General features: G+C 31.0%; 1 protein-coding gene across 3 annotated transcripts in view; it reads left to right on the forward strand.

Moving 5' to 3' along the window:
- Positions 1-13,850, forward strand: part of LOC143082449 (basic helix-loop-helix ARNT-like protein 1) — a 75,769-nt gene extending 61,919 nt beyond the window's left edge. For all 3 annotated transcript variants that reach the window (XM_076258111.1, XM_076258112.1, XM_076258110.1), the window contains 8 exons: positions 925-1,031; positions 1,493-1,643; positions 2,119-2,207; positions 3,844-3,961; positions 4,556-4,619; positions 4,909-4,939; positions 5,897-5,956; positions 9,100-13,850. In XM_076258111.1, the coding sequence (XP_076114226.1) occupies positions 925-1,031; positions 1,493-1,643; positions 2,119-2,207; positions 3,844-3,961; positions 4,556-4,619; positions 4,909-4,939; positions 5,897-5,956; positions 9,100-9,302 (823 nt within the window). In that variant the 3' untranslated portion in view covers positions 9,303-13,850. The remainder of the gene's footprint in view (positions 1-924; positions 1,032-1,492; positions 1,644-2,118; positions 2,208-3,843; positions 3,962-4,555; positions 4,620-4,908; positions 4,940-5,896; positions 5,957-9,099) is intronic.
- Positions 13,851-21,432: the final 7,582 nt, after the last annotated feature.

Genomic DNA, 21,432 nt, shown 5'->3' on the forward strand with positions numbered 1-21,432 from the left:
TCTGAAATTGTACAACAAGGTTCAAAAATGCTGGGATTAAGTGTAGGGGTAATTGCTCAAAGGGGGATTCAAAAAGTGTGGGAGGGTTCCAATTTTTTTAAGGGGTTAAATTTTTTTTCAAAATTCCAAGAAGAATCTTTAATTGCACAGTATTGTGCAATACATTTGTGAGATCATGACATTTATGTTGTATCAGAAACCTATGATATGTTAAAAATTTGATCACAATCCAAATTCAGACAGTATTAAGCTTAAATATTGTGTCCAAATTTGGTCCAGCTGTTCAGGGTTCAACCTCTGTGGTAGTATCAGGCTGCACTCAGCGAAGCAATTTATCATAGGACAGTTTTATTTTGCAGCATGTTGAATGTTTTGTTGATAGGTCAGGAAGAACCGTTTTTTTTTTGGGGGGGGGGGGGGGGGAGGAGTGGTATAAAGGGGAATCTGCTAATTAAACATATATTTACAAACTCAAGATAATTGTAAAATATTTTTCGTTTTTTTGTTCAGTGCATCCTTTTGAGTTACTCACTGTGAATGTACTTTCCTTTATCAATACAATACATAAAATAAAAATGACAATCAGAGTCAATAAAAATGACCACCCACATCTATTTTAGTGTATATGGTCATCCTGTGTATAGTAATCAAGTTGTCCTTTTGTTGTATATCTCAAACCTAAACAATCACCATGACCATGTCAGTGAAGAATATTAATGCTCACCAAAGCTGTGAATGAGCAAAATTACATAAAGAATGCAGTAAAACTAGGTAGATTTTAGGGCTGCTAAAAGAAAAGGATAGCGTTTTTCTTCAGATAAAGTTTAAAGATTTTCCGATAATTTCATCACCTACGCATATGTAGAAAAAATAGTTCCTATATAATGTTATGTAAGCATAACTGTTTATCCTATTGTTTTATAGAGCAACAGAATTGATAGGTTATTTACAACAGGAATTACTAGGTACATCTGTGTATGAATATTATCACCAAGACGACATGGCTGACATGGCAGAGGTTCATAGACAAGGTAACAATTATACATATTTTATATAAAATAGTTGTTAAGTTATTGGGCTAAAGTTGATAACAAGATCAATGCATGTGAAAGGAGAAATATGGTTGAAACCCCCCTTTTGAAAATATTTGGATCCGCCACTGAAATACTTTATTAGTATTAGTTAGATCTCCTAGATTTTGTATAAATAGCACACTACATGCAGCTTACAAACAAATCAAAAATGTACAAGGATTTTGAAGATGAGATATATCTGTGTGTGTACTTGAGTATGTTAAAGTATACAAAACAATTATAACTGTTCTTCTTTTAGGAACATATCACTAAAAAAATTGTCAAGATTTAATGTATGATTCTTAGGTTAGAAAAATAGGTTAGAGTTATAGGGAATTTTAACCATGTTTAGTTAAGGTAAGACATGATAACAATAATTTCTTTAAATAAGTGTAAGATGGTTATTTTCTTTATTTTAGTTTTGAAAACCAAAGAGAAAACAACAACGAATGTATATAGATTTAAAGCTAAGAATGGTTCTTTTCTACATCTACGGTCTGATATGTTTAGTTTTGTTAATCCATGGACTAAAGATGTGGAGTACATTGTTAGTACAAACACAATTATCCCGTAAGTATGATATTATTTTATCTTATTTTTGGTAATTTTAATCGGTAGGATATAGTTATTAATATAAATGTTGAGATTTTTGTAAGTTTTAATTGTTATTTTAGATATTTTGTAAAGTGATAAGGAAGGAATTACTGGAAACCAACATATATTTCCAGGGGATTTATATTGGAAACTTTCACAAGTAGGAAAATAACGTGAATATAAATCATTACAAATATATAAAACTTAAAATCATTTTTTTTTCAACTACTACTAGTAAATTGATAATTGCGACTCACCAATTGTTGTATTTGGTTTAGATTCTATTTCTTACAATTTTCTTTTATTCTATGACAGGAGATTCTTATCTACTGCATAAGAGCAATCCTGGTTGCAGGAGGTTCTAAACACTAATATTTGCTGTCTAATGCTAACTCTGCTGTAGGGTTAACACATATTTAGTAGTTCTTTTAAAACTTTAATTATTTTACAGTCAGCAAGAAGTTAGCAGTTCAGGACAGGCAGCAGATGCAGGTGGTGTTACCTTGGAAACGTTCAATGATGCATGGGATGAAAGTGACTGTAAGTATAGAGTATTAAGGGGAGATAATACAGTTATTAATTAGAATTATTATACTTAAGAATTAAATGCTTCTCTTTGTAACTTCATTGGGGTGTAAAAGCGTTGACTGAAGTTCATTTTGTATGAAGCGCGGAAGCTATGAAGTTACAAAAAGAAGCATTCAATACTTATAATAACATTGTTTAGCTCGAATCATGAAAACACGAATTTTATCAATTTTTAATTTAATTCACCTGTGCACTTAATTGTGGGACCTCGTGTTATCATGAATGATAAGTTTTATTGTGTAATGCAATTGCTGAAGGAGTAGCATGTGATGTGCAGTTAGCCTATCAGAATAACGTGTTATAATGAAACATACGTCTAATATACTCTATCACATGGCTGAGATGGTGACAATTTTTTTTAATGTTACCCTCTCGTCTAGACCAATCAAAAATCCACAATTTGAAGGACAATGCAATGAATTGAATTTACATCAAGTAATTCAATACAATGCTTGAGTTCTACGTTTTAGCTCAGATTTTATTATTAGCTTGTCAAAATATAAAAAAAAAAACACCTTGTCTCACTTTTGTTGATTTTTCTAATACCAGTAATGTTGTTTAATATGCTTATCAAAGGTACCAGGATTATAATTATGCACGTGATGTCATAGAAAATACTTTTAAAATGAAATTAATCTGTAAAAAAACAATGATAGGACATTCAGTATAATAAATTAAATAACACATAGCTGAGAGGGTGATAGAGCAGATTGGTACCCCTCGAAAAGCATTGTCAACCTTGGCTTCGCCACGATTGACAATGTTTTCTTGGGGTACCAATCTGCTCTATAACCCTCTCAGCTATGTGTTATTTATATAATGTTAGACCAAGCATAAAACATACAAACACAAGCTATCTTTTATAAAATTATAAGGCTTTCATTGAGGTTTGTCCAATAAGTACATAAAAAGTTTCTATTACAATGCTTGTCTAAGAAAAAACTAAACATTTAATAGGGAATGGTAATTTTCTGTATTAGCTCTTCCTCCTTTGTTGGAAATCCCTTTATAGCATTCAGAAAAGAATTAGAAGACATAAAGAAGGATAAGATTAAAATAGGAAAGATGAAGAAAAGCCAGATTTACCATTGCCATCTATAGAAATTTTATAGTTTTGTTATAGTTTTGTTAATTATGTTAAATATGTTGAAGAAGTTGTACATTAATTGTGCATCAGTGAAGCTCAAACAAAACACTTTTTATTTTTATGCCCCTATTACGATAGCAGAGGGGCATTATGTTTTCTGGTCTGTGCCTCCATTCATTAGTCAGTCTGTTCGTTCGCTTGTCGTACTGGTCGTCCGTTTGTCTGTACGTCCGTCTGTCTGTCTGTCTGTCCCGCTTCAGGAGAAAATTTTTGGTCAAGTTAGTTTTTGATGAAATTGAAGTCCAATTGGCTTCAAACTAAGTGCACATGTTCCTTATGATATGATCTTTTTAATTTTAATGCCAAATTAGAGTTTTTAACCCAATTTCATGGCCCACTGAACAAAGAAAATGATAGTGCGAGTGGGGCATTTTTGTTCTGGGGACACATTCTTGTTATTTTTTGTAATATAATTGAGCAACAATGATATTTATTTGACAGCTTGTCTGGAAAGCTTTGAGAGGAAAGAGAAAAAGAAGAGTAGCTTGCCTGCAAGTGTTAGATTAGCTCCTGCTAGAATAGGTCGACAGATTGCAGAAGAAATCATTGATATGCAAAGGTATATAGCATTGTTTACTCACAAAACCTCTGGAAAAAGTATCTTGTTCAGTATCTTGTATCAATATGATATTTCTGATGGCAAGTTTTAATTTTGACAATTTTATTTTGCCTTTCTAGAGCTATAGTCCTTAATTAATTGGAAAATGGCACTTTAATTTGTCAATAACTTGAGAATTTATATTTAACCATTGTTTTCAAATCTTTCACTTGTGGTTACTTAGGACCAAATTTGAACAATGATTTTCAATTTTGCCATTTAGAAGTAATGGTCCTTTGGTTAATTGGAAAATAGCACTGTATGTCAATTTGTTTTATAATTTGAGAACAATTGATTCCATCCTTCCCAAATTTTAATAGGTTGGTATCTTTAAAAAAATAATAAAGTCAAGATTGGTTTTGATAATTTTCAATTTTGAGAGTTATGGCCCCTGATTTCTATAGCAATGACACTATTAATTGTATGAATAACCTAATTGCTGTAATTTATAAGTTTCCAGATTTAATAAATACTGATTATTAACATATCTCACGTGTACACAAAATTTGTTCTTTTCTGTTTGCTATTGACATTAATATTTCTTTTAATTTTCAGAATTCCAAATTCACCTTTAGCAGATAGTACCAATAATGCCACACAATCCTCAGTCCCAGAAATGGTATGTGTTAATATGTTAATAATGAAGCTTACATATCATAAAATGTGTAAGAACTATTGGGACAATGTCTAAAACACAGTAAAGAATGACCATTGGTATTTGGAACATTTTAAAACAAAGTTCTTAAGTTCTCAAATAATTTATACCAATATATTTTACGTGAAATATCCAAACAGATGAATTTAATTCAATAATGAATGCACAGAAATTCATAATCGTAATGCTATGTACCCATTGTCATATCAAATCTTTTTATACTCTATTTTCTAAATGAAATATATTTTTTCAGCCTAAAGCCAGAAGTTCCCATGCTTCACCAAGTGAGTATTTCTTACGATATCTTTTAAAAGGACAAGTGTCTTATTCTTTTGATAATGAGCCAATTAGGGAACACTCCATCCACCAAAATTTATAAAAATAATCCAAGGTACGGTCTTCAACACAGAACCTTGGCTCACACCGAACAGCAAGCTATAAAAGGCCCCAAAATTTACAATTGTAAAACCATTCAAACTGGAAAACCAAACTGTCTAACGTATATAAAAAACAAAATACGAGAAATACTTATGAACAACATCAACAAACAAACATTACTGAAAATCAGATTCATGACTTAGGATAGGTTCAAACAATTTTTTAAATGTTTAACTGGTACCAAACTGTCACCTTTATCCAAAACAATATAGTGTAACATCACAAAATAGAAAGACACACTACAAAATATCAATTGAAATAGCTTAACTCAATTCAAAGACATATTACCCGTATACACAAGTGAACATACACTAAACAATTCAATTTGATAGTTCATACTTAGGAGTTGAAACATAGCCAGTCAATAATGTTTCTACTTATAGGGCTTATTATGACAGCAGAGGTTGATACCAGTATTTATTCTTTTATAGAATAAAAAATGAAAATTTATTTTGATCACTTCATGACAAAATATCACTGTGTCATTGTGTTATTGATTCATCTCCTAAAAATAATACCTACAAAATTGACAAGTTATTCAAGGAGTATAATGAAAAATATTTACTATATAATTGAATTGTTTTTAGAGCAACTTCAATGAAACACTTTATTGTCCTAGAAAATATTGTAGTTATGGTTCTCTTTTCCTTTGTTACATTGTTAATTGCTGTTTCCAAGATTATCCATCCAAAGTAAGCTGAAAATACAACAATATTTCAATGCATCAATAATTTACAGACATAGACTATAGGATTAGCTACTTTAAAATGGGTTACTAGATTGAAAATTTTTCCTTTTCTTAGCTAATGGGAGAACTAGTCCAAGAGTTCCTAGAAATGGTCTCACACATCATCCTGACACAGGTATGTACTACTGTAGAAACATAAACTTTCGTGGGGTTAAAGTTTCTTGGTTTTGTCTCTATATAAGATATCATGGGGGTTTAATTTCGTGGTTTCTATTAAATGGAAGTGATATTATATGTAGGTTTTATTTCTGTGGGTTGTTAAATTTTGTAGATTATTCTTTGCATGAAATAAACCAAAGTAAATCCTCCACGAAAATGTCTGCTTTTATGGTATATAATACATACTATAAGCACACTAGGTACCTTTGGAATTGCCAAGTATATACAAATCCTGATAGGGAAAAATCCATTTGTCCTTTTGAACAATGAAATATGTCTAACTAACTAAGGGAAAATAATCTACTGTCACATAAGGAAAATCTCAGAAAATTATGAACTGTTTTTATACGACCGCAAAATTTGAAAAATTTTTCGTCGTATATTGCTATCACGTTGGCGTCGTAGTCGTCGTCGTCGTCGTCGTCGTCGTCCGAATACTTTTAGTTTTCGCACTCTAACTTTTGTAAAAGTGAATGGAAATCTATGAAATTTTAACACAAGGTTTATGACCACAAAAGGAAGGTTGGTATTGATTTTGGGAGTTTTGGTCCCAACATTTTAGGAATTAGGGGCCAAAAAGGGCCCAAATAAGCATTTTCTTGGTTTTCGCACTATAACTTTAGTTTAAGTTAATAGAAATCTATGAAATTTTGACACAAGGTTTATGACCACAAAAGAACGGTTGGGATTGATTTTGGGAGTTTTGGTTTCAACAGTTTAGGAATTAGGGGCCAAAAAAGGGCCCAAATAAGCATTATTCTTGGTTTTCGCACAATAACTTTAGTATAAGTAAATAGAAATCAATGAAATTTAAACACAATGTTAATGACTACAAAAGGAAGGTTGGTATTGATTTTGGGAGTTAAAGTCCCAACAGTTTAGGAATTAGGGGCCAAAAAGGGACCCAAATAAGCATTTTTCTTGGTTTTCGCACCATAACGTTAGTATAAGTAAATAGAAATCTATGAAATTTAAACACAAGGTTTATGACCATAAAAGGAAGGTTGGTATTGATTTTGGGAGTTTTGGTCCCAACAGAATAAGGGGCCCAAAGGGTCCAAAATTAAACTTTGTTTGATTTCATCAAAATTGAATAATTGGGGTTCTTTGATATGCCGAATCTAACTGTCATGACTGTGTATGTAGATTCTTAACTTTTGGTCCCGTTTTCAAATTGGTCTACATTAAGGTCCAAAGGGTCCAAAATTAAACTTAGTTTGATTTTGACAAAAAATGAATCAGTTAGGTTCTTTGATATGCTGAATCTAAAAATGTACTTAGATTCTTGATTATTGGCCCAGTTTTCAAGTTGGTCCAAATCGGGGTCCAAAATTAAACTTTGTTTGATTTCATCAAAAATTGAATAAATGGGGTTCTTTGATATACCAAATCTAACTGTGTATGTAGATTCTTCATTTTTGGTCCTGTTTTCAAATTGGTCTACACTAAAGTCCAAAGGGTCCAAAATTAAACTTAGTCTGATTTTAACAAAAATTGAAATCTTGGGGTTCTTTGATATGCTGAATCCAAAAATGTACTTAGATTTTTTATTATGGGCCCAGTTTTCAAGTTGGTCCAAATCAGGATCTAAAATTATTATATTAAGTATTGTGCAATAGCAAGTCTTTTCAATTGCACAGTATTGCGCAATGGCAAGAAATATCTAATTGCACAATATTGTGAAATAGCAAATTTTTTTTTAATTAGAGTTATCTTTCTTTGTCCAGAATAGTAAGCAAGAAATATCTAATTGCAAAATATTGTGCAATAGCAAGATTTTTTTTTAATTGGAGTTATCTTTCTTTGTCCAGAATCAACTTAAATCTTTGTTATATACAATATACAATGTATATTCACTTTTTACTTCCAACTGATAAATTAAAATAATCTTTACCATTCAGTGATAACAAGCAGTTTTTTTACATCTTAATATTTTATGATGTATTTAAATGAGTAGTTATTGTTGCAAACTCCATTAGAAATTTTAATTGAGATTAGTTTTGGAATAAGGGAAAGGGGGATGTGATTAAAAAAATTGGGTTCAATTTTTCTCATTTAAAATTTCATAAATAAAAAAGAAAATTTCTTCAAACATTTTTTTGAGAGGATTAATATTCAACAGCATAGTGAATTGCTCTAAGAGAAAACAAAAATTTTAAGTTCATTAGAACACATTCATTCTGTGTCAGAAACCTATGCTGTGTCAACTATTTAATCACAATCCAAATTTAGAGCTGAATCCAGCTTGAATGTTGTGTCCATACTTGCCCCAACCGTTCAGGGTTCAACCTCTGCGGTCGTATAAAGCTACGCCCTGTGGAGCATCTGGTTGTAGATTTTCAGAGGGCTATCTACATTAGAAGTCCAGAAAATTGAAAAAAAACATCATAAGTACAATATTTTATTTTTTTGTTCTAGTCAGATGAAAGTCATGAAATTGCTTCTTCTGGTTTGAGAACAAAGTTTAGTAAAAGTTCATTGAAACAAGTAATTGGACCTTTTATTTTAATTACCTTGAGCAGACTACTCTTTTCTTTCTGATTTTATGTGACATTAGTTTTGTGTTCTGATTACTCACCAAGGACAATTCTTAAAAAAAAAAATAAAAAAATTATCTTCTAGCAACACCATTGCCATGGTTAATGAATAAGTCAAAAAATCAAAAAAAAAGAGACTGATTTTAAAGGAAATAGTCATATTTTGAGGTATATTGCAAACATATTAGATGAATTAAGATATTATTTACCATCAAATAAAAAGATATATAAACCAGACACTTCAGATGAGAAAAGAACATTTTGTATGAGTGAAAAAAAATCACTTCATTTTGCAAAAGTAGAAGAAAATAAAGTACACCTAGTGTGTTAAAACTTTTCTATTACTGTAAATTTTGTAATTTTTGGAATGACCGGATTGATTTTTCAAAAACTAAAAACTTGTACAATGGATTGTGTGGTATGTTGACACGTAAGTTGAGTGCAGATTTTACTGAACTGTGAAAAATAATTTGTTATTGTCATTAGTTGTTAAAAAAGTATAATGATAAATGCATGCAAAAAAGTTTGAATTTACGGTAAATAATTATGTTTATATTTACAGCATCATCTACAGTCGTACCTAGTGCACAAGAAACCAATCTTTTAGAGAATGTAATTGCTGAACAACAAGTGTTTGAGGATCTTAATATCTCTGGGAACGATGGCAATGATGAAGCAGCCATGTCTATAATCATGAGTTTGTTAGAAGCTGATGCTGGCCTGGGTGGACCTATAGACTTCAATGATCTACCGTGGCCATTATGATATTGGCTTGTGTTATTATTACTGATAGAGACAGTTATGCCTTCAATATTTACAGAATGAATGAGGGCAGTCACAGGAAGTGGTGTTTCTAATATAAAGTCAAGCCGAGTTGACAGATCTGATTCTGTTGTCAGCCTGAACTTTTGAACACTGGAGGTCTATGCAGCTGGACTGCATATATAAACATAAACAAATAGAGAAAATTTATAAATATGAAATGGTGCATCATAGTTTTATCCAAAGACAATTTCAGGTTCATTGTATTTCGCTTGCAGCACTTTTTGATTTTCAGACAATGTATTTAACTGACAATGTACTTAAAGCTTAGCTTTATACTTAGGACTATCAACATTATAATATCAATGATTAGTATAGAAGGCGAGACATTTCAGCGTGTGCACTCTTGTTTAAAATGTTAATTTAAAAAAAAATTTAAGGATAATTCAAGCTTGTTGTGTCAATATCTTTAATTTTACTGCCCTTCAGTACTGAACTTTCTATATTATCAATTATGGCTTTATTTGTCGCCAAATTTCACAGATAAAGGAAAATTGTATTAAAATGAATAATACATGTTTATGTTTTAAACAAAATCTGCATTAATGTCTATGAGATATTTGCCTTTGTTTTAATAAAACAGTTGAGTGTCATTTCTACCCACATAATCCCGTAAAATAAGTATTGTACCTGACAAATACTTTTGAATCCACAGTACAGATATTTCAAATGTAAAATATCAACTCAAAACTCCTGTGATGTTAATCATCTGCTGGACAGATGGTGATATGTCTTTGAGCTTCTGTATAACTCATACAAGAAAATCACTGTTTGACCTTGAATATTATAAATGGCAACATTTACATAAATACAGACATTGAACAAAAGTCATATATCTCAGACATTTTGGAACTTTCTTTTAAGATCGCAACAGTAATTCAGTTACCTAGGTAAAGTAGAACCTTTGTCTTGGTTGTGCACTTGGTAATAGATTCATTGATCTAATTTAAAACCAAAAGTAATTGGCAATTAAGGGTCAGAATATATTGATTACTCCGCAAATGATTTTTTTTAACCACAACTTTTCTTTTAAAATAAGGTACAAAATGTCTAACAGTTGCTCGATTTGAAAGAGTTAATTCACACGGAAACTTGATTTTTTTTTTTAAATCTAGGGGTATATTTCATAACATAGAAGGTTCAATTAATGGATATACTGCAAGGTAAAGTCTCTTAGATAAGCTCTTTAAAAGAAGTTCTTAAAGAAAGAGTTGTTTTTTGTAGGAGTATAAAATAAATGAAATGGTGCCTATCTGATAAATGAATGAAGATAGAAATGTGTTTTTTTTACATGAAACATGCTAATTTTTAAAGAAGGAATCAAATTGAAGAATTCATTTAACTACACCTTATAGCATTGTACACAGTTCCATATTATTTTATTGACTCAGGAACTTTTTATATTGTTTATGTACTCAGCTTTGTATGAGTCTATGTTTTAAAAGCAGAATGGTAGATAAGTAGTTGTTTTATATCATGTTTCAAATTCCATTATTTGTATAAATTCATATTTTTCATAGAATTGTAAGATTTCCTATTTATCTTTATGTATTTTCAGTTATGTGTTATAACAGAGATAATTTATGTATATATTTATTGCCAGTTGGCAGTTTTGCCAGATTTGATTTTCATTACAAGATTCCTATATATCTGTGATATTTGCAACTGACCTGGATCATTGATTGGTCCTAAAGTTATTGTCATCACTTGGTATTCCTCACAAGGATAGTCGTCAGAAAATGGCTTCAAACATTTTTGAAACCAGGTTCCAGTCAGAACCAATGATAATCAAGCAATGGTAATTTTGATATTTGGTATATTAGTATATAATGAATTATGATCAATAACATTACTTATGTTTATCTAACTGGATGTCTGTCTTCTCTTATGGGAAAAGGGGGTGACAATGTATGATATTAAATTTGTGTGCATTTTTATTATAAGAAAAATTAGGGTTCATTTTTATTTTCAACAATATTGTCTGGTTAATGATATTCGTGTTTTCTTGTTATAATTCAATTTTTAGTAGAAGTGAAAGTGGAAAGTGGAAATTATAAATATATATATTACTGTTAGACACATTTGCAAGGACATTTATTATTGGTTATTTCCCAATTCCAAAAAATTTACCTTGAATGAATTTGTTCCTTAATGAAGATTAGAGTTCAGACAGGAAAAAAATATATTAAACCTTTGAAACGGGTTTGGAACTAGAAATCTTAAAATTTAATTGCCATAAAAATGAATCACATTATAAAGTTACATACTGAGCAGGAGATGAAAATTCTAGGTGAAGCAAACAGGCTCATGGTAGCATATTAAGGGCATTATTCTTGTGTGAATACAATGATTTACACATATTATTTTGGCATTTACATGCGTATACCAGTATGGTTCAAGAGATATTTTGGTATAAATCAAAGATCAATTACATCTGGTTATGACATAAAGAATATATAATCTTTATTTTATGTATTGCAATTATTTTGACCACACTAGCAGGGGTATCTTAGTTTTTCAACCATCTATCCTTCAGTTCTGTCTTAGGTTATTTATTTTGAAATTACAAGGTCCAAGCTCAAGTATGAAGAAATCAAAAACAGAATTTCTTAATTGTCACAAAAAAGAATTATACAAAAAAAATTAACAGAAAAAATATGCCAGCAAGTAATAAATGCTAAGCTAATGGGTTTTCTGATTTTTTTTCTCTGAAAAGACATATGCAATTTCCATGCATCAGTACAAAATAAACATTTTAATATTGAAAATTTGTATTCTAATATACTAAACTGCAATAATTCAGAAATCATCCAGATTCACAAATTAAGATGAAGATTAATAATATCATCTAATTTACACATTTTATTTAAAAATCAACCCAATTTATGAAAATGAATAATAAATCTAACTTTATCTACTTGCATGTCTCTAACATGAAATTAAATTATTTAATATATAGCAATGGATATTTCATTATGTTTGGAGAGATTTGTTGCTATTTTCAGGTACATATCCATGAGTTCAGGTTAAGGGTGATTGTTTGGAAGCCATCTTTGACCTTCAGAAGACAAAAGGCAGTGCTAGATTTATATGTGTACTAAATTTCTGTGCACCCTTTTTAATCCCTTCTAAATCGGAAAATGGACTTATGATTCGAAATTTAACTTGTACTTATATAATGTTTTCTGAGGGTAGCAGGAGCATGATAGGAATGAAAAGTTTTGAATGTTGAAAAAGAAGATATTTTTTTTTCAATGGGTTGCTATGCTGGGTTATTTTTAACACATTTAAAAACTCATGGTTAATCAAAGTTTGAGTGGCAAACAAAAAAAAAAACAAGAAACTTAGACAAGGAAACTCATGTTATTTTATATTTGTTAATACAAAATGTATTCAGTTTCCGGTTGGTAATTTGCAATGTACAATCAGCTAAACTTTGCCTTTTCAAGGTTATTTGAATAAAAGGCAATCAAATTTAATGATATTTTGGTTTTAAAGAGACTTGGATTTATTTTAAAGAAGGCATTATATATATAAACTGTTAAATTGTGCCGCCCTGTTGTTAAATATGTCACTACTTCAAAATTTATTTTCCTACAATTGATTTTGGGCTTTTTTATTAAAACAATTTCAGTAACTTAAATTTGCATTTATGATTCTACAAATTAGGGAGAGCTGTTTATAAGTTTCAGAATTTTTGAAAAAGATGTTGTTTTTTTTCATTTTTATTTGCAAAAGCTGTTTAACAATATTTTTTAAATATATTTAAACAGAAAATCCTACTTTATGTAAAAATTATGTTTTATTCAAATTATTTGTCTCTTATATACAGGGAAAATTAAAAAAGAACTAATTCTTAAAGAAATTGTGGCTCAATATTAGAAATGATAGATTAATGTGCCTTGTTATAAGTGTAGTGTGTTTCCTTACAACTGAAATTGATGTTAAATATATGTGATGTAATGTGCCTTGAAGCAGATATGATTAAGGTTATCATTAGGTACAACTGTTGACGATATTTCAAGGATCCATACATGTACTTGAGAAATTAATGTTCAATATACCTGGGTACATTTAAAGGTGCTGATTCAGTGTGTTGTGAACATTCAATGTCCTTTGTGTACATTACCCATCGTTTTATGTGGTTGCTATTGTGATGGGGTTTCTCTATCTTACTTGTGTAAGAGTCTTCTGAATATGAAAAGTGTCTCTGGTGTAACAGCTTGGTATTTTTAAATGAGGTTTTAATCATCTTATGAAATCATAAGATTTTTACTTCTCTTCTTACAATTTTTAATCATTTTGAATTTCAATAGGAGAGAAAACAAATGAAACACTGGAAACTTGAAATTTCATCAACATAACAGGGAATATTTTGTTTTTCTGACTTGCTCTATTTATGTCTGCAACACAATTTTATTTTTGAGTACAAAGATTTCCTGTTTATTTTTATCATTATTGAAATGAAAGAGGTTTTTGTTTTATGTAAAATTTCTAATTTTTTTCTCTTTTAAATTCTAGTCACTTCTAACTTACTTACGGTTTTTTAATGACCTTGACTGGCTAAAATGCCCTCACAGGGTCAGTCAGTCATATCTGCATATTGACTTTTTTTGTCGAGCCTTAGACTTTAGTCGAAAAAGCGAGACTAAGCGATCCTACATTCAGTCGTCGTCGGTGGGGGCGGCGCGGCGTCCACAAATATTCACTCTGTGGTTAAAGTTTTTGAAAATTTAATAACTTTCTTAAGCTATCATGGATTTCTACCAAACTTGGACAGAAGCTTGTTTGTGATCATAAGATAGTATCCAGAAGTAAATTTTGTATAAATAAAATTCTATTTTTTCTGTATTTTATTTATAAATGGACTTAGTTTTTCTGCGGGGAAACATTACATTCACTCTGTGGTTAAAGTTTTTAAAATTTGAATATCTTTCTTAAACTATACTGGATTTCTACCAAACTTGGACAGAAGCTTGTTTATGATCATAAGATAGTATCCAGAAGTAAATTTTGTAAAATAATAAATCCATTTTTTTTCGTATTATACTTTTAAATGGACTAAGGTTTTCTGCCAGGAAACAACACATTCACTCTGTGGTTAAATTAAAAAAAAAAATAACAACTTTCTTATACTATTTTAAATTTGTTCCAAACTTGGACAGAAGCTTGTTTATGATCAAAAGCTAGTATCTAGAAAGGAAATATTGTTAATATTTGGTACCGGTGTATCTGTATTTTACTTTTAAATGGACTTTTAACTACCAGTTAACTTTACATACAGTCTGCAGTTAAAGTTTTTAAAACATTTATTGGATTCATAAACTATCCTGAAATTTTTACCAAACTTGGACAGAAGCTTCTTACAATCAAAAGATAGTATCAAGAGGAATATTTTATTTGATTGTTATCCTCATTTTTGTTGAGCCTGGGAGTTACAGCTAAAGTAGGCGAGACACTGGGTTCCGCGGAACCCTTACAATTTTTTTTCATATCTGCCTATTGACTTTGAAACATTTCAATTGTATAATCTAATTAAGAATCATGTGCACCTGTTTGATTAGCATACACCTTGTACTTGTAAAATCATATTTGTTTAATATGTTCATAGCATAGACACTCAAAACATGTGACATACATTTTGCATACAAACTACATTTGCTCAAATATAAATCATGTTATACATCACAGTACATGGACAGGGGAAGACAACTCTCTACTATTTCTGTATTACATTTGTTGCTTGTCTTAAGTCTAATTAATTTTTCCTCAAGTTTTGACTCTTGGATAATCAATAAAAAAAAAAATTCTGTGATAACCACTATATTGCATTTATTTCAGTAATTCATATTTTCGAAATTTTAATTAGATAACAATATTATTGCAAAATATCATCTTATTTCTTCATACTATTAAATGGTTTTTTGATCCCAAATAATTTAATGGAAAGTAAACTTTTGCTCTGCTATTTAAAACATATAGCCTACAGTAGAAATGTGTACCTATAAATGAAAACTAAATCAAACAATTTATAAATGATTTACACCAAATGTGATACTCTGGTGATGTTGGATGGAGATATATGATTTTATAGCTTATTTTATATTAAAATTTTAATATTTCAAATTGAGAAATCCACATCACTACCTCTATATATATATCCCCTGTCCATCAATTACCATTATATATCAGAAAAATTGTTGTTTATGTATACAGTATTTGTTAACAAAATAAAAAAAAATGAAAGTTTTATTTGTGTATTTTTTATTGGTTGGATATCCTGATTTTCAGTATTTTATGTTGGCTTGAATAACTCCCTGTGCTATCAACTGTTCTGTCCTTCTATGATCAAAACTGCTAATATTTATCCATTAAAAAAGAAATCTTTTGATTGGTTATATCCTCATTTTAACTTTTACAGTTTATATGCATTCATCGGTATAAGGACATCATTCGTAAATATAGCTCAACATGCAGACTTCCTATACGTTCAGGTATTTGAACTATTTCACATTCAGTTTTTTATGGAAATACTCTGTATAAATAACAAAAATGTCAGTATTCACCCCAGAAACTAACAAAACCTTTAAACAGACTTTTTAAGAAGTGATATACTTACAATACTGTTGTCAGGTCATTAAAGATTGCATATTTTGGCGTCAATATTGATTCACTTATAGGGTCTTTGCATCAGAACTAAACACATTTATTAAAAAAACAGTTGTTGGTATGACACAGGTTATGTTCTTCTCATATATGTTATGATGGTATGATATTAAACCCCTAACGGGAAGGATTGTGCCTGATATTCATATGATGAAATCACAATCTTTCAATCAGTTTAATCGAAGTCTGGAGCTGGCATGTCAGTTAACTGCTAGTAGTCTGTTGTTATTTATGTATTATTGTCATTTTGTTTATTTTCTTTGGTTACATCTTCTGACATCAGACTCAGACTTCTCTTGAACTGAATTTAATGTGCCTATTGTTATGCGTTTACTTTTCTTCATTGGCTAGAAGTATAGGGGGAGGGTTGAGATCTCATAAACATATTTAACCCCGCCACATTTTTGCGCCTGTCCCAAGATTGGCCTTTGTTAGTCTTGTAGTATTTTAATTGTAGTTTCTGGTGTACAATTTGGCAATTAGTATGGCGTTCATTATCACTGAACTAGTATATCTTTGATTAGGGGCCAGTTGAAGGACGCCTCCGGATGCGGGAATTTTTCTATGGTCGGGTTGCTGTCTCTTTGACACATTCCCCATTTCCATTCTCAATTTTATTATAAAGCTTATAAAATGATAAATTCTTCATGACAAACAATGACAGAACTGGCAAATTTCAAGATTTCAGATTTTCGGTCCTTTAGGATTATTTTTCATTGTTCAAGGCAAATAAACTGTTGAAAAGGGAAATACAATAGGAAAATGCAGAATATATACAACACATGTCCCCTAAATTGAATCATACCAGCCAGGGAGAGTGAGAAAAAAAGAGCATACTACCCTTACCCCTATGGCAGATGTTGCACAAAGGACATTGATTACCTTGTATCACAACTCATAATAACAAATATACATAGCAATAAGAAAATGTGGTATGATTGCAAATGAGACAACTTTCCTAAAAAGTCACAATATGTGAGAAAAAAAAATTATAGGTAAAAGTACAGCCTTCAACACTGACAAACACATGTCGGGATTAAACTGTTAACAAGTCCTGTATTGAAACAGGGATGAGGAAAATTGGTATTAAAATTAACTATTCATCACTCACTCCTATAGTATACAGTTACTAAAGGTAAGATTTAATACATAAAGGCAACAGTAGTATACTGCTGTTCAAAAGTCATAAATCGATTTAGAGGAAACAAATTCGGTTTATAAATTAAAACTGAAGTAAACGCATAAACTATAAAAGGAAATCAACAATTCAACAGAAACACTGAAGTGCAACACAAAACCAAAACGACAGTGCAACACACATAGACACAAACTATAAGGTAACAATTGCCATTTTCCTGTCTTGGTACAGGATATTTTAAGATAAAAATGCTGGTTTGAACCTTGTTTTGCGGTTAGCCAAACCTTGCGCGTTTATGGCAATGTTAAATATATTAACACTTACGATAACAGTACAAATATATGCAAGAACATAACATCTAAAAAAATACACACGAAACGCGTGTTCATCACACAAGACTCACCGTTGACGCTCAGATAGTTAAAAAGCCATATAAGTATAAAGTTGTAGAGAATTGAGGACTTAAATTCCAAAAAAGGTTGTGCCAAATACCTCTAAGGTAATCCATGGGATAGGAAAATCCTAAGTTTTTCAAATAAACAACACTTTTGTAAACAGTACATTTATTAAAATGATTATATAATTGATATTTATATATGTCAACACCGAAGTGCTGACTGCTGGGCTAATGATACCATCGAGTACGACAAGGCCATCAGCAGTGGCATCGACCAAGTGGTGTAAATAGTTATCAAAGGAACCAGGCTTGTAATTTGATACGTTATACGTGCGTTTCGTCAACATATGACTCATCAGTGACGCTCAGATAAAAAAAAGTTAGTAAGCCAAACAGAAACTAACAAAACCTTTAAATAGACTTTTTAAGAAGGGATATACTTACATTACTGTTGTCAGGTCATTAAAGATTGCATATTTTGGCGTCAATATTGATTCACTTATAGGGGCTTTGCATCGGAACAAAACACATTTATTCAAAAAACAGTTGTTGGTATGACACAGGTTATGTTCTTCTCATATATGTTATGATGGTATGATATTAAACCCCTAACGGGAATGATTGTGCCTGATATTCATATGATGAATTCACAATCTTTCAATCAGTTTTATTGAAGTCTGGAGCTGGCATGTCAGCTAACTGCTAGTAGTCTGTTGTTATTTATGTATTATTGTCATTTTGTTTATTTTCTTTGGTTACATCTTCTGACATCAGACTCAGACTTCTCTTGAACTAAATTTAATGTGCCTATTGTTATGCGTTTACTTTTCTTCATTGGCTAGAAGTATAGGGGGAGGGTTGAGATCTCATTAACATATTTAACCCCGCCGCATTTTTGCGCCTGTCCCATATTTGGCCTTTGTTAGTCTTGTAGTATTTTAATTTTAGTTTCTGGTGTACAATTTGGCAATTAGTATGGCGTTCATTTTCACTGAACTAGTATATATTTGTTTAGGGGCCAGCTGAAGGAAGCCTCAGGGTGCGGGAATTTCTCGCTTTATTGAAGACCTGTTGGTGACCTTCTACTGTTGTTTTTCCTATGGTCGGGTTCTTGTCTCTTTGACACATTCCCCATTTCCATTCTCAATTTCATTATAAAGCTTATAAAATGATAAATTCTTCATGATTGTTGGTTTTTTTTTAGAGTAAACAATGACGGAACTGGCAAATTTCAAGATTTCAGATTTTCTGTCCTTTAGGATGATTTGTTATTGTTCAAGGCAAATAAACTGTTGAAAAGGGAAAGTCAATAAGAAAATGCAGAACAGTATACAACACATGTCCCCTAAATTGAATCATACCAGCCAGTGAGATTCGAGAAAAAAAGAGCATACTACCCTTATCCCTATGGCAGATGTTGCACAAAGATCATTGATTGCCTTGTATCACGACTCATAAAAAACAAATATACATAGCAATAAGAAAATGTGGTATGATTGCAAATGAGACAACTCTCCTTCAAAGTCACAATATGTGAGAAAAAAAAATTAAAGGTAAAAGTACAGCCTTCAACACTGACAAACACATGTCAGGATTAAACTGTTAACAAGTCCTGTATTGAAACAGGGATGAGGAAAATTGGTATTAAAATTAACTATTCATCACTCACTCCTATAGTATACAGTTACTAAAGGTAAGATTGAATACATAAAGGCAACAGTAGTATACTGCTGTTCAAAAGTCATATATCGATTTAGAGAAAACAAATTCGGTTTATAAATTAAAACTGAGGTAAACGCATAAACTATAAAAGGAAAACAACAAATCAACAGAAACACTGAAGTGCAACACAAAACCAAAAGGACAGTGCAACACACATAGACACAAACTATAAGGTAACAATTGCCATTTTCCTGACTTTTTAAGATAAAAATGCTGGTTTGAACCTTGTTTTGCGGTTAGCCAAACCTCGCGCTTTTATGGCAATGTTAAATATATTAACACTATTACGATAACAGTACAAATATATGCAAGAACATGACGGTTAAAAAAATACACACGAAACGCGTGTTTCGTCTATACAAGACTCACCATTGACGCTCAGCTAGTTAAAAAGCCAAACAAGTATAAAGTTGTAGAGAATTGAGGACTTAAATTCCAAAACGGTTGTGCCAAATACTGCTAAGGTAATCCATGGGATAGGAAAAGCCTAAGTTTTTCGAATAAAAAATACTTTTGTTTACAGTACATTTATTAAAATGATCATATAAATTTTAATTGATATCTATATATGTCAACACCGAAGTGCTGACTACTGGGCTAATGATACCGTCGGGTACGACACGTCAATCAGCAGTGGCATCGAGCAACTGGTGTAATAGTTATCAAAGGAACCAGGCTTGTAATTTGATACGCTATACGCGCGTTTCGTCTACATATGACTCATCAGTGACGCTCAGATAAAAATAATTAGTAAGCCAAACAAATATATAGTTTTGAAGAGAATTGGGGATCAAAATTCCAAAAATAAACAGATATAATACATTCCATTCCAATCAATTTTTAGCTCACCTGGCCTAAACGGCCAAGTGAGCTTCTCTCATCACTAAAGGAGTTATTGCCCTTTATAGTCATTTTTTTACCAACTTTATGAAAATTTATGTAATCTTTTACAAAAATCTGCTCCTCTGAAACTACAGAACTGGGCAAATTTAACCAAACTTTGCCACAAACATCATTGGGGTATCTGGTTTTAAAAAATATGTCCGGTGACCCGGCCAACCAACCAAGATTGCTGACATGCCTAAAAGTAGAAAATAGTTGTAAAAAATGTAGATTTTAGCTTATAATTCTGAAACCGAAACATTCAGAACAAATCTGACAGAGGTTGATTTGTTTATCAAGTCAAGATCTATCTGCCCTGAAATTTTCAGATGCATTTAACAACCAGTTATTGGGTTGCTGCCCATGAATTAGTAATTTTTAGGGAAATTTTGCTGTTTTTGGTTATTATCTTTGATATTATAGATAGAGATAAACTGTAAACAGCAATTATTTTCAGAAAAGTAAGATCTACAAATAAGTCAACATTACCAAAATGTTCAGTTGACCCCTTCAAGAGATATTGCTCTTTACGGTCAATTTTGAACATTTTTCATACATTTTGTTAAAATATTTTCTTCTGTTACTAATGGGCCAAGTTCATTATAGATAGAGATAATTGTAAGTAGCAAGAATGTTCAGTAAAGTAAGATCTGCAAGCACATCGCCATCACCAAAACACAATTTTATCATTAATCCATCTGTGTCTTTTGTTTAATATGCAAATAGACTAAGGTTAATTAAGAGTCCTAGTTCGTTTTTGCTTCCCTAAACTACATAAAAATTCAAAGCAAAATCGTCAAGCCAGAGTGTTTACTTTTTGTTTACAAAAATACTCATACGTATCAAGTTAAAGGTCAAATATAGTAACCAGTTGAAGAGCAATAATGATCTTAAATTCTTAAAGGATTTTCAAAATAATTAAAAAAAAGGTAATTTATTCTTCATTCCTGTTCCACATTTTTTTGAAGGGGCAATACACTAATTTCAGCATTTAGATGCCTTGAAAAATACTGAAATTGGTGTATTACTTCCTTCTAAAAATGTCAAATTCTATCTTTATTTAGATTCCTTTTTTTCGCAATTTAAGAGGATTATTGTCCGATAAAGTGAGTTGGACATTTAACCTGTCCTGTGAGCAATTTAAGAGCATTATTGTCCGGTAAAGTCAGTTAGACATTTAACCTGTGAGAACTGGGCAGTTATAAATAAACGGTTCATAAAAAATTGCACTTTTCGAAATACTACGGATTTTCTCCCCCGAAAAAAAG

The sequence above is a fragment of the Mytilus galloprovincialis genome, chromosome 7, assembly GCF_965363235.1.
Source record: "Mytilus galloprovincialis chromosome 7, xbMytGall1.hap1.1, whole genome shotgun sequence".
NCBI classification, from domain to species: domain Eukaryota; kingdom Metazoa; phylum Mollusca; class Bivalvia; order Mytilida; family Mytilidae; genus Mytilus; species Mytilus galloprovincialis.